The sequence below is a fragment of the Trachemys scripta genome, chromosome 7 (genome assembly GCF_013100865.1).
Source record: "Trachemys scripta elegans isolate TJP31775 chromosome 7, CAS_Tse_1.0, whole genome shotgun sequence".
Taxonomy (NCBI): Eukaryota; Metazoa; Chordata; order Testudines; family Emydidae; genus Trachemys; species Trachemys scripta.
This window is the reverse complement of record NC_048304.1, coordinates 82,452,397-82,466,572: the sequence shown is the minus strand read 5'-3', so window position 1 is coordinate 82,466,572 and position 14,176 is coordinate 82,452,397. Positions and strand designations below refer to the sequence as shown.

The following is a 14,176-nucleotide window of genomic DNA, read 5'->3' as shown; positions in this document are numbered from 1 at the left end:
TCCTATAAATGGATAAAAACAGGTACAAGGGGTTAAAAGTACAGAGTGAAGCTCCAATTTTCTAAACTAATCCATAAAAGCAGACCTTTGTCCCGATGCAGAGCCCCGTTTACTTGAATGGTATTGTGTGGGAGGCAGGGGTCTGTTCAGATGGCTCTTATTGCAGGTTCAGTGTCCAAGTCAGAGGTAGACCATGGAAGAGAAATCTTTAGTCTTGACTCCGTGTAATGCTTTAAAAACTTGATTTGTAAACACTCCTTCCTGCCATTAAAATCTTAAATATTTTGAACTTTTATATAAAAATTGCATTAAAACAATAGGGTTTGCAGACTATTATTTTGTAGACAAAGATTATTCAGGCAGCTTGGCCCAGATGAGAGGGACTAGACCCTGGGTGTCTGACCTTCCAGTTGGCTTCCTGAACCATCAGACTATAGCACGCTCTCTTTCTACCACTCGTCCCAAAACTCTTTAATTATTTATACAAATTGAACTAGTTTCAACAGCAGAGACTGAAGATACTCCACTTTAGAATATCTTATAGCCCAGTGGTGAGGGCCCTCTCCTGTGAGACATGGAAGATCTCTGTTCAAAATCTTTTCTCCCCCTCAGGCAGACGAATTGCACCCAGGTCTCCCACAGCCTGGGTGAATGCTCTAACCACTCGGATAAAAATTATAACCTCTTCCTCTTTCAGCCAGATTTTTGAATGGGAACTTATCCAGCAGATACTGGTTCAGGCCCCACAGGCAAGATGGGCAGGCACTCTGTCCCTATTTTCCCCTAGTTTGTGGATTGTACTGAGGGGCTTAGTTGGGAGGTAGCCATACAAAGTGAGACAACAACGTGCATGCTCAAAGGCAGAAATGTAGGCACTTCGGGAAATTTTGCCCTACAAATTGGGGCATTTACTTAGTTAATTTAGGCACCTACAAGGTGCCTAAATTAACTAAGTAATACAAGGTTTGGCAGCAGCTGTGCAGGGGTTTTGTGGCTTGCAGTGCAGTCTAACATTGGGGCTTAGGTTCCTAAGTACCTTTGTGGATCTGGGACATACCAGAGCAGAGGTGGGCAAACTATGGCCTGGGGGCTGCATCTGGCCCTCCAGAAGTTTTAATTTGACTTTTGAGCTCCCGCCAGGGAGCGGGGCATGGAACTTGCCCTGCTCTAGTGCTCCAGCCGGGAAGCGGAGTCAGGGGCTTGCCCTGCTCTGCGCAGCTCTTGGAAGCAACGGCATGTCCCCGCTCCAGCTCCTATGCAGAGGCAGCCAGGGGGCTCCACATGCTGCCCCCGCCCCACGTGCCACCCCCATTGGTCAGAAACCGTGGCCAATGGGAGCTGCAGGGGTGGAACCTGTGGACGGGGCAACACGCAGAGTTGCCTGGCCACACCTCCATGTAGGAACCAGAGTTGGGGACATGCCACTGCTTCTCAGAGCTGCTTGAGATAAGTGCCACCTGAAGCCTGTGCCCCAACCCCTTGTCCCAGTTCTGATCCCCCTCCTGCCCTCCAAACCCTTCGGTCCCAGCCTGGAGCACCCTCCTGTACCCCCAATCCCTGATCTCCAGCCCCACCCCAGAGCCTGCACCCCCTCCTGCACCTCAACCCCCAATTTCATGAGCATTCATGGACCGCCATACAACTTCCATACCCAGATGTGGCCCTAAGGTCAAAAAGTTTGTCGACCCCTGTATCAGAGTAATGAAGTTTACGGATCTCTGAGAGAAGTTATCAACTAGTTGTGAAAGCACAGCCCAAAGCCATCTTTTTTCAGCCATGCTGAGGCCTCTGCGCCTAGTCTGCAGGAGCATTTTGCACACCAGCCCTCCCTTCGGCCCCGCCAAAAAAAATGGTGCCTGCGGTTTTTCCATCCCCAATGAACAAATGGTGCCAATCTCGGTAGCCACATATAGAACTTGCACTCTTCATTCTTCGGGGAAAACCGAACACCTCAAGCGGGAACTGGGATCCCTGCACACGCAGGCAGACACCAGCCTGCCTCAGGGCCAGAGAAAAGTGTGGCAGGCGCCGGGGGGGTCTGGACAGGTGCAGGGGGAGCCGGCGGGCTGGTCCGGAGCGCTCGCATCGCGCACACGGGCCGCCCCAGGGCTGCGCCATGGGCGGGGGGAGGATACAGCGCCCGCGCCGGGCCCTCCCTGCCTCTGACGCTATCAGCCGGCGCCGCTCGCCCGCCTGAGCAGCTCCGAGGGCTCCTGACCCGAGGCAGCGGCCTGGGCCATGCCCAGGCAGGAGAGAGGCGGCCCCGACACCTTCCCGGCGGCGGCTCCGGCGCAGTGATCGTAGCTGGCTGCTCCGCTCCCCCTCTGGCTCGTGTTGGGGCACGTGCCGGCACCATGTGCTGGGGGCTCCCTTAGTGAAACCTTCCTCCGCAGAGCCGGCTGCGCCCCAGCTGCCCCAATGGACACGCAGGGGCCGGCGGAGCCCAGTGCCGCAGCGCACAGAGACTTCTACTGGCTCCGCTCCTTCGTAGCGGGAGGTAAACGCCCCTCGCCCCCTGCTCTCTGCCGGCAGAGGCCGCGGTGAGACCCCTGCTGCTGGGCACCCGCCATGCCCCTGGGGCTCTGCGGCACTAGGCTTTACCCTCCCCCCTGGTGTGGCCACCAAGCCCATGATAAAAACGGACATGAACCCATTGGCTGCGTGCTGTGCCCTAGGGGCCCCCTGGGCACAAGGGATGGGGGCGGTAGCATATGGGGCCCGCAAAGTGTGGGAAGTGAACACCTTTGGCATAGGAGAGGCATGGTGTTTGTTATATGGGGAAAGAGATAAGCGGCTTTCATTTGAACAACCTCACATTGTGCCCTTCTGCCCCTGTCACTGATAGGGAAAACTTGGGTGCCAGGAGATTAAATAACTTGTCCAAGGTCACGTGGCAGGAGCTAGCTGTAAACCCTAGGCCAGGGGTTCTCAAACTTCATTGCACCATGACCCCCTTCTGACAACAAAAAATTACTACACAGGAGGAGGGACCGAAGACCGAGCACAAGGGCTTCTGTAATCTTAACTCTGGGCTATGGGGCTGTGGCTTGGGCTTCAGACTTGCTGGGACCAACACCAGCCTGGGTGGGTAACGACCCACTTTGGGGTCCTGACCCACAGTTTGAGAACCCCTGCCTTAGGCCATGCTCCATTTTATACTCACCCCAGTGATCATCTAGCTTTCAGAGAACTGTCAAAAAATGGTACTTGCCAAGGAAATAGTTAACATATTGTATATAAAAAGAACAGGAGTACTTGTGTCACCTTAGAGACTAACAAATTTATTAGAGCATAAGCTTTCATGGACTACAGCCCACTTCTTCGGATGCATAGTCCACGAAAGCTTATGCTCTAATAAATTTGTTAGTCTCTAAGGTGACACAAGTACTCCTGTTCTTTTTGCGGATACAGACTAACACGGCTGCTACTCTGAAACCTGTCATATTGTATATAGGTTACCCTAATGTTGTTAGCAACATCTGGTGTGGCTTCTGTTGGGGGTGGCAGAGGAATATGTTCTAATAGGTCTTTTTCATAACTACTATCAACCCAAAAAAATGCCTTTTAATTCCTTCTCTAGAGTGATTAGTGTTCTTAAGGATTGTGAGAGGATGTTGAGAATCATGGCCATAAACCTTATCTCTCCCACCCCCCAAAAAATCATTACAGTATAGTTATTTCATTTCCAAAGTGAGTTAAATTAACATGCAATAAAATGCCAGATAATTTGAACCCCCCCCCCCCACACCAATTTTTGTGTGTTGATGCAAGGCACTTTATTCCCCTTGAAAACTAAAGTTATTCCAAAAAAAACTTTCTCATGGTACACAAGACTATAGAAAAAAGAAATGGCCCCCAATGTCTTGATCCTGCCAGCTAATCAGTATGCATGAAATTGCAGGATTGAGATCTAAATGTTAAGCAGGATTCTTTGACATGTTTTAGCATTATCTAAAAAATTAGATTGGTAAAGACGGTTGGAGTCTCTTACGTGTTTATGAGGTTTTGGAGATCTGTTGGTGCTAAACATAAAAATTTGAAGAAAAGAAATTTCAGAGACAACATTGCTTTAGTATTGTCTCTTTACAGCCCTTTCCCCTTGAAAACCGGGTCTTTCTAAAGACCTGGTTGGAGTCAACAGAACTAACTAGTAGACAGTTTTTTATATTAATATTCTTTAGAATATTATAAATAAGTGGTGTCTTGTGAGGGGACAGTTACCTGTATATTTCTGCTTAATACAGCTTGTTTAATTCATGCACATACTCCTATTTGTATGCTTTTTCAGAATCAGAAAAGATCATTACCTAACTTCTAACCAGATGCTGAATGCTCAGGCAACCTCATTAGCACATTTAGGAAAGTCTCTTTTTCATGTGAATGAAATATATTGTGCCTGTAGTCGTGACTTCTGAAAAATAAGGCTATTTTAAAAAAAGAAAGAAAAGGAGGGAAATATTAGAAAACGCTCTATGGAGAAAACAGACTTATATCCCACACAGATAGGTCCTCATCTCTCATCACTGTTTGTAAAGTGTCATAAAGATCTGTCTACTTAAGTTGCACATTCTGCACTCATCACCGTGAATCTTAGTTTCTAATTGTTATATGTACCAAATATTACTGTTGAACCAGCACAGAGCTTGACCATGGAGAGAAAGCAGCTAGGATGGCAGAGAAGTTGAACTCTGTAGACTTAATGAAGAAAAGTAAAAAGAGGATGGGAAAGTTAAAAATAGCTTGCTGAATAACTGCATGTGGTTGTTGGGGGCATTCAACAGCTAAGAAGAACGGTCTTTTAAACAAAATCTAAAGATCGATTTTACTAATTTCACTAACGTTTTTAGGATTTTTTTTTTAAATTACATTTTTCCTGAAAACGAAAGCTTATTTACTTTTTTAATACTTTAGTTCCGGGGGGGGGGACGGGGGACGGGGACGACATTGTTCTATTTAAAAAGAAAATACGGTGAAGAAATACTTGATTTAGCTGTTGACATGAACAACTCAAACTTCCCCTGTTGTTGTTGTTGGTAAGGTGTTGCAGGATGTTGTGCCAAAACGACTATTGCACCATTGGATCGAGTAAAGATTTTACTGCAAGCTCATAATCACCATTACAAACATTTAGGTAAGATGGCTACTGTACATTTTAAAAAGTTTAAATTTTATACTATTTAGGAAAGTAGTGTCACTTCTACTTACCAATGTGTAATCATTGCACAAATGCAATGATTGGATAGGCAGTTGCTTTTTATGAGCACAATTTCATTGTCTGCTTGCTGGATTTGGTAGGTCTGCACACAGGGGACTGTAATTAATGCTATGAGATTGTTTATCCAAGACCACTGTTCATTCAAAAAATGTGTTTATAAACAGTGAGATCCTGCAAACCTTACTCATATGTGTAACAAGACTAAGAAAGTGGAGCTACTTGGACAATTAAGGAGTGCAGGAATTGGCATTTCATTTGTTTTTTTCTTAAATGACTATGTAAACTCCAGATTAACTACTGTAATTCAAAATTATTCCCAGAACAACTGTAACACTGCCCCCTTCTGCACAGATTAGAATCATTGCATGGATGATGCCTGGATATTCTTGCACAACTTCATTGAGTTGCAGGCACACAGTAAAGCACAACCTTGAATTGGATGACTTGTTCATGTAAAATACCAATTATAAATCACATTAACTTAGAAATCCCAGAAATTTTGTTTAAAAAGAACATTTGGCAAGGAGAAATACTGAGTTATAATACAATATTGAAATGATTGTGCTTGATATACAAAAAAAGAAGGGAACGGCAGGGGCACTCGAATGCAATAGCTGAGTCTGAATATGCAGTCTAACAATCATAAGCTGAAATAGCTGCATGGTTGATTCTAATATTCTTCTTATCCCCTGAATTTTTTTTTATTTTTTTTAGAATATGCAATCATCAGTTTATACGTTCAAATCAAATTTCACCATACTGCGGATGTGTGATTTGATACTGGAGTACCAGGAATGACTTTGATTTGAATTGAATGCACATTTTAATTAAACATTCAGCAGAAAAAAAAAGGTGGGGAAGGGAGAATAGGTGAAAAATGGATATAGAGAAGAAAATGTTACATAGGTTCAGTTAGCCAAAATCCATGTTAAATATTTATACTGTCTCTTAATGTGTGGAGTTAAAGAAACATGGACCGCATGACATGTATCTTATAAAATAAAAGCAGTTTTCAATAAATGGTTATTTTTTGAGGGGGAGGAGGGAAATTTTAGTCATGTCAAAAGTATTTGTTCTCACTGAAGTTGTAGCAAGTATGAATTTCTAAAACTAAACCTTGTGAACATGAAGAACCATTCTCCTGATGTGTGAAAAATGCCATCCTTTTTGTTTGGATAACTAAACAGAATTTTAGCAGTTTAAAAAAAATCACTTTTGGGCTGAGGACAAAGATAAGAAACTTCAGTTCAATGAGTAAATATTTGTCAAAGTCAGTATTAAAAATTACATCTGAATATGAAAAATGTTTACATATTACAAATAATCTTTACAGTTAATTGAAAGATGTGAGAAAATATTTCTGTTTTTTTTAATTTGTTTAATTTATGCATTTGATATCAACTATGTATAGTATAGAGAGGAGGGTTTGTAGTTAAGGCCCTTCACTGGGGCTTGGGAGGGCTGGGTTTAGTTCTTGGTTCTGCCACAGATTTCCTATATGATCTTGGGCAAATTATCTCTTTGTAATTCAGTTCCCCATCCTTAAAATGGGGATAATAATGCTGCCGTTTCACAATACCCCTCTGGGATAATAAATTCATCAGTGTGTGTTAGCTGCTTACATACCACGGTGGTGATGTTGTAGTAAAGTCTGTGGATAGTTTTTTTTTTTTTTCTCTTTCACCTTTGTAGTCAGTTGTTTATTCCCTCTTTGTGTTCTACACAGCAGCGTTGGAGAAAAATACATTTTAAAAATAGGAAAATGATTGTAAAACCACACATTTTGACAGACTCAGAGGCAGGTGTAGTAAATTAGTCACTTTGTAATTGACTAGATTTAAAGTTATCAATGTCGGTTTTAACTTGTGTGCTGGTAGTGTCCAGTTTTACAGTATTTCTCTGGGGGGATGATATCACATGGAATAGATCTCCCTCCTGCCAGGTTACATTTCCCCAATTCATGGGGCATCAAATGCATAGATTCATAAGGAGTTTTCACAGAACCTGGGTGATAAGAAGGCTGGTGGAAATAGGCCCAAATCTCCCGCCCTTTGACCACATTTGGGCATTGAAAGCTAGTTTTCTGCCCTCCACACTTACATAAGAACAATATGATCTGGCCTTAGTTATATGCATACTGTCTTATTGTCAGTAATACTTGCTGGAACATTTTTTCATTGTAACTCTGTTAAATATCTTTTTTTGTATTGATGACAGGAGTGTTTTCTACATTGTGTGCTGTCCCCAAAAAGGAGGGTTACCTTGGGTTGTATAAAGGAAACGGGGCAATGATGATTAGAATATTTCCATATGGTGCAATTCAGTTTATGGCATTTGACCAGTATAAAAAGGTAGTTTGATTTATTTTGTTTCCTTCTATGGCTACAGTGAATATAGTTTTAAAATGATAAAATAACATTAAAATCGTGTCATTAACAAGCTCCTCCTTTTTTCACATTGGCCTGAATTATGTATTAATCTATTCATTTAAAAAAATGGGGGCATAAGTGAGACTATTTCCACTTTTGCTATAAGAAAAACGGTTCAAAATTTTAGTTTACTGTGTTTGTCTCACTACAAACAAACTGAAATATTTTTGAAAATAAAGCACTCTTGAACCTGCTGCTGGCCATCATGCTAAAAAAGTGGCCCTCTGATTGTAAAGAATGTAGCGGCTCAATGTAAAATGTAACGTCTCTTTGTTCTTTTTAATACTGTATAGAAAGGTTTATTACTTTATAAATCAAATAGTTCATTTAAATTTGAAAGACCTCCTGTGAGGGCTGGTGAAGCCTATATTTGACCTGCACCGTCATCACAAGAAAAAAATTGGCTCTGCAGGATAAAATGCAGTATTTTAGGATCCCACAAGATCTGTGAACTGTCTTCTAGTGTAGTGCATTTACTGCTCCTGTAATATTGGAGCTTAGATATTGGTATAAGTGTCTACTTGAGAATTGCTTATACTCAATCAAAATTATGCCTTTACTATTGGAATTTAAAACTTCAAGGGTCAGATCCAACTTCAATTGGAGTCCTTCCATTGGCTTCAGTGGATTTCAGTGGGAGTTGTGTTGGCCCCTGAACATGGCTGTGAGGGCTTCCTTCTCAAAGGAGCAAATTCCAGATGGCAGATATTTTGGGGGGAGGGGGAGAAACTACCTGTAGCCAGTTTCAGATGTTTAAATATTTTTTCCATTGTAACCGCATATTTTAGCTCTCTTTGGAAGCTGTGAGTAGATCAGGAGAACTTTGAGAGTCCAATCTCTGAGTCAAAAACATTTTTTTAAATCTTTGTATTTTATGTTGTGCTATACACAAGAATACATGCCATACTTCATAGCAAAAGGGCTTAAGAATCCCAGAGACACCAGAGGCCAAATCATGAGGTCTTTCCTCCTTTTGTCTTAAATTCTTACTCAGATAAATTCCCACTGATTTATACTGATTTGAAAATAGAGTGTAGGCTTGAGGTAGATCCTAAACTTAGTCTCAGAATCTGAGAATTCCACTTGGTGCAGGACACAGATCTGATCAACAGTGAATTTCTTATTAGGAATAGAACTGTCATACAATACTAGATTATATCTGTAGTTCATCTAGTTTAGTATCCTGTCTGTCAGTGCACATTACTAGATGGTTCAGAGGAAGGTGCAAGAAACCCTATAGTAGAAGATATGAAGTAATCTGCCTATGAGGGAAGTTTCTTCTTAACCCTCACCAGTTGCTTGACTTATGTCAAAACACATGAGGTTTTATATCCCTTCCAAGACTCTTATTGTTTCTTTTAACCAGTATTAATATTAATATAACATGGGATGTTTTTGCCTATCTAAATTTCCAACCCTTTTTTGAATCCTGCTAAGCATGTGGCTTCAATGAACTCTTGTGGCAATGAATTTCACAGGCTAAGTTTGTGGTGTGTGGGAAAACTATTTCCATTTCTCAATTTTAAATGTGTTCCTTTTCAACTTCACTGAAAGTCCCTTTGCTCTGTGTTATGAGGGTGAATAGAAGGCCCAGTCTGCATTCCTTGTACATTATTTTTATACTTGTATTGTGTCTCATCTCTAATGGAAAAAGTCCCATTTTTTTCAGTTTTATCACTCTACATTTGTTGATATAAAAATATTTTCAGTACAGTGGTATACATGACAAATGAGTATAAAAAGATTATTGAGAAGTGCTACCACTTCTTAACAGAAATTGAGCATTCTGTTTTTCATTTGTAATGTCAGATAGTTGCTAACACACACTTTGAAACAGTTATTATACAGTATTTACAAAAAACTCTGATATGCTTCTTTATCATATATCATGTGACTTATTACTGTTATAAAACTTTTTTTACTTTGTAGCTAATAAAGAAGAAGCTTGGAATTTCTGGGCATGTGCACAATTTAATGGCTGGATCCATGGCAGGTACAGATTTATTTTCACTTTCAAATACCACTTATTTTCAAAGGTAAATATTGGTTTAGGGCTTAGGTAGTGTTTCTTGAAATAAAATGCCACTGTAAGTCCATATACAACAAGAGGTCTACCAAAAGACTTGATAGGATGAATATTTCCTTTGGAAAAATTTGTTTTTAATTAAAATAAAACTTTAAAGAATGTAGCAACTTAAATTTTGATTGTGTAAAATCTTGTTAAAACAATATTTTTTTTAAACCCAAGATCATTAGAAATGCTTCCCCAAATATTTTTATAATTACACTGAAATCATCTGTTTTTAATCAAATAAACAGTACTCAAAGCATGAAAGTGAAAATAGATTAATTGATAATCATGTCCAAGCTGAGAGAAATATAAAGGAAAAATAGTGAGAAACAGGATTTAAAAAAAATAATTCACTTTTAATAATTTAAGGTGGTTTAGCAACATTTATTTAAATAAATTTCTTAATTTTCTTGATTTCTCTCAGCTGCTTAGGCATGTTTGATTTAATATATTTTTCTAGATAAGAGAGACTTCTATATATCTGCCATGTTTGTGAAATGTACACCATTCACAAGAAGGACAATAAAAATAAAAATGCTCATCTGTTCTGCATTTCTAGTATGCATGTATGAAGAACCTGCTAATATAATTACAGTACTAAAACTGTACTCCTAAAGGGCATGTAAATTTTGATGCATAGTGTTGAAATTAATACTTTACCTTATGACAGTAAAATACAGTATTATACATATATAGTATAGAAAACGTTAAGTTGCAGTGCAGAATTGGCTCCCCAGCTTGGGTACCATAGATTCTAGTTCTAGTATGGGTATAGAAAGATGTTGGAAACCAACATGAAATGGAGACCCTATTTTACAAGAGAAGACTAGAAGAGCTTGGCTTAGTTAGTCTAGCAAAAGAAGGCTGAGAAGGAATATGTTTGTTCTCTATAAAGACATCAGGGGGCATAAATCAAAGAGGGAGAACTATTTAAGTTAAAGAAAAATGTTGGCACAAGAACAAATGAGTTTAAACTGGCCATAAATAAAATTAGGTTGAAAATTAGAAGAACGTTTTTAACCATTAGAACTGTAAGGTTCTGGAACAGCCTCCTAATAATATTAGTGGGGACAGACTCCTAATTAATTTTAAGATAGAGCTAGATACATTTATCAGTAGGATTGTATGATGGGGTTGTGTGCTGAGATGGGGGTGAGAGGCTGGGCTTGGTGGCTCAGGGAGTATACCTTCTGATCCTATCTCTTATGTTCCTAAATCACATACTTCAGGATTTCAGCTTCACTTGCAGGGGTCAGATGAAAATTTTGTCCTCCCAATTTGTTTGTTTTTGTTTTTCCCTTTCCTCTAAAGCATCAAAGATGGCAACAGCTGGAGGTGGGATGCTGGATGGGGTGGGCTGGTGCTCTGAGATGGCATAGAGAATCTTTTGTTTTAGATGCCTGGCTGGTGGCTCTTGCTCATGTGCTAATGGTCAGAATTTAAGGGGTCAGAAAGCAATTTTCCTTCAGGTCAGATTGGGCTCTTGGGTTTTGTTTTTTTGTGTGTGCCTTCCTCTGCAGCATGGAGGTGCTTGCTAGATCATCTGGGTATCTCACCAAATCAGTTCCCTGCCATTGCAGGGACCTTGGGCACTGTGCACCTTGGCCCCTCCTGTCCTTTGCCTATGTCACAGAATAATTCAGTTTCCTGAGTGGTGTAATACTTCTATCTAATCCGGGTTATTGGGCTCAATACTGGAGAAACTGGATGGGGTTTAGAGGCCTATGATGAGCAGGAGATCAGACTAGATGATGTGGTGGTCCCTTCTGGTCTTAAACTCTATGACTCTGAAATGGGTGGATTCTTTGGACCTTCGTATGATCCCTGGCCTTATATGACGCTTCGGAATATTGTCATGGAATAATTCTCAGCATGTACAGTCTTCTATCCTTTTATTTTTTCCCTTAAAATTAATCTGAGTTCTAACAATTATGGTATTAGAAGAAATAACAGTTGCAAGCTGTGAGTGTAAAATATGAGGAATGAATTTTTATTTTTCCACTCAACCCAAAACAGCTAAGGATTCAGAGGAGAGGAAAAGCTAATTATTATTCCTACCTTTATATGAAGAGGACTTAACATTGATTGACATTTTCCACATAGTCATTAAATGGTATTAAATAGGTAGCTTTTGTTTTTTAAAAAATTGACTAACCGTGGACTGCTGACACTATTGCCTTCAATTAAGTGGAAAAGAACCTCATGAAATAAAGGGTTCCCCCCCCCCAACTGAACAAACAAAATAAGAGAGAACAAAAAGAAACAATCCATAAAATCCTAAAAGCTAACAAAATCTGTTTGGCAAGACATGGTCAAGAACTTGTCTGGCTTTATACAGCATGAAGTGGAATAAAAGCTTATCTTTCTCACCCTACTCTTAGGGAAACATGTTTTCAAAAGCTTATTCCCTAGTTTTGCTCTACTAGTCTTAGGGCTGGTCTACACTTAGTCCGGACTTCGGACTAAGGTACGCAAATTCAGCTACGTTAATAACGTAGCTGAATTCGAAGTACCTTACTCCGGACTTACCGCGGTCCAGACGCGGCCGGAAGTCTCCCCCCGTCGACGCCGCGTACTCCTCTCGGCGAGCTGGAGTACCGGCGTCGATTGTGAGCACTTCCGGGATCGATCCCAGAACATCGATGGCGTGCCTCCGGACCAGCCGGTAAGTGAAGACTAGGCCTTAGGAATGTTGGGAGTCCTTGTGTAGATAGAGCTACTGCAGCTGCAACCATTTGAAGCACCATGTTGGTTAGACTACATTAACTCTTTTACTTGTATTACAGTAGCACCTTGAGACCAACCAACTATTGTACAAATACTAGCATAAGAGACAGTCCCTGCCACAAACAGCCTAAAATCTAAATAGACCAGATAGAACCAGTGGTTCTCAGCCAGGGGTATGCAGAGGTCTTCCAGGTAGTACATAAACTCATCTAGATATTTGGCTAGTTTTACAACAGGCTACATAAAAAGCACTAGCAAAGTCAGTACAATGTAAAATTTCATACAGACAAAATGAGAAAGTAATAATTTTTCAGTAATAGTGTGCTGTGACACTGTTCTATTTTTATGTCTGATTTTGTAAGCAAGTAGTTTAAGTGAGGTGAAATTTGGGGGCACGTAAGACAAATCAGACTCGTGAAAGGGGTACAGTTGTCTGGAAAGGTTGAGAACCACTGCAGTAGACTAAGTGAGGAGCGGGAAGGAATATAACACATGCAGAGGGAAAGGAAGGGGCGAGCATTGGAGTGAGGGTGGCAAAGGGTCATAGGAGAAGGGAAAGACGAAGGGTGTGAGCATAGAAGGCAGTGGAGTAAGGCTGAAGTGAAGAGACTGTGTATGAAGGTCTAGAAGGGAGTTGGAGTAAATGGCCATTTATCACAGAGGAGAGAAAAAATTGAGCAAAGACTCTGACAACATTAGCGTCCTAACTGTGCCAGGTGCAACCCATTTACTTCTGCTGGCTTGAGTCTTTGGTTGGCTCTGGGGGAAGCATGGCACTTCACGTGCCCTGGTACCTTCGGAGAAGGGGTTTTCTCCAGCATCCCTGGACTGAGAAATGTGTCACAGGAGAGGGTAATTCTGCCTGCGCCTCTTCTCCCTTGTGATGCATCTGTATGTGCTGCAACTGCTTCTGTTAAGTTGTGTTTTTAAACACTGGAGATGTGGTAGTCCTGTCTAGCCAGGGTTCCCAACATTGCTAATGTCAGTGGGACTAAATCAGTGTTAGCAAAATGATGGGAAACGGAACATACTTCCTAATGTACGCAAGTCAAAGGTATCCCTCTGCCATCTGGAGAAAAGTAGTGAGGATGGGGGAAGTATGAGTGAATGCAATGAAAAAAACCATTGTAATGCATATGTTCAAGGAGGCCGGGTTAAAGTTACTGTGGAGACTTTAACTCTGAATTTCCTGACTCTTTTGTGATTCAAATTTCAGCCATAACACTTAATTAACAGATAATTGCTTTATCATTTCCTTTAAGGAAAGAGAGAATTGGTTGAGAGGATAGAAAAAATGGTAGATATTAGAGAATTGTTTAGAGAAAAAACAAAACAAAGAACCCCCTACACACACAAACTCTCTAAAAGGAAGGATTTTGAAAACAAAGCCATTTGAGTTCTCCAAAAGTAAAAACAACTATACTGAAGCACAGAAACGTGTTTTCCCCCTACTTTTGATAAACTATTTTTGGCTGGAACAGTAGGGGGAAACACTGTGCTTCAGTATAGTTGTTTTTAGAATAATTGTTGTTTTCAGAATAATTCATGTGGTATAAGAGTAAGTATAAGAAACTTTAGCCCATCCGCTAATTTACAGAAAGCAACTGAAAATAAGGGTTTAGAATGAAAGTGCCATCTCAGTATTAACTACACCATCCCTATCGCTGTTATCATACTAGGATGAAGGTACAATACAAAAGGAACCATTTAGCTAACTTCTTGAGATGTAAGCAG

The 14,176-nt window shown here is 40.8% G+C and overlaps 1 protein-coding gene across 3 annotated transcripts in view; it reads left to right on the top strand.

Moving 5' to 3' along the window:
• The first annotated feature begins 2,364 nt into the window (after positions 1-2,364).
• Positions 2,365-14,176, top strand: part of LOC117879912 (graves disease carrier protein-like) — a 66,793-nt gene continuing 54,981 nt past the window's right edge. For all 3 annotated transcript variants that reach the window (XM_034775456.1, XM_034775455.1, XM_034775458.1), the window contains exons 1-4: positions 2,365-2,497; positions 5,039-5,131; positions 7,433-7,566; positions 9,574-9,637. In XM_034775456.1, coding sequence (XP_034631347.1) covers positions 2,419-2,497; positions 5,039-5,131; positions 7,433-7,566; positions 9,574-9,637 — 370 coding nt within the window. In that variant the 5' untranslated portion in view covers positions 2,365-2,418. The remainder of the gene's footprint in view (positions 2,498-5,038; positions 5,132-7,432; positions 7,567-9,573; positions 9,638-14,176) is intronic.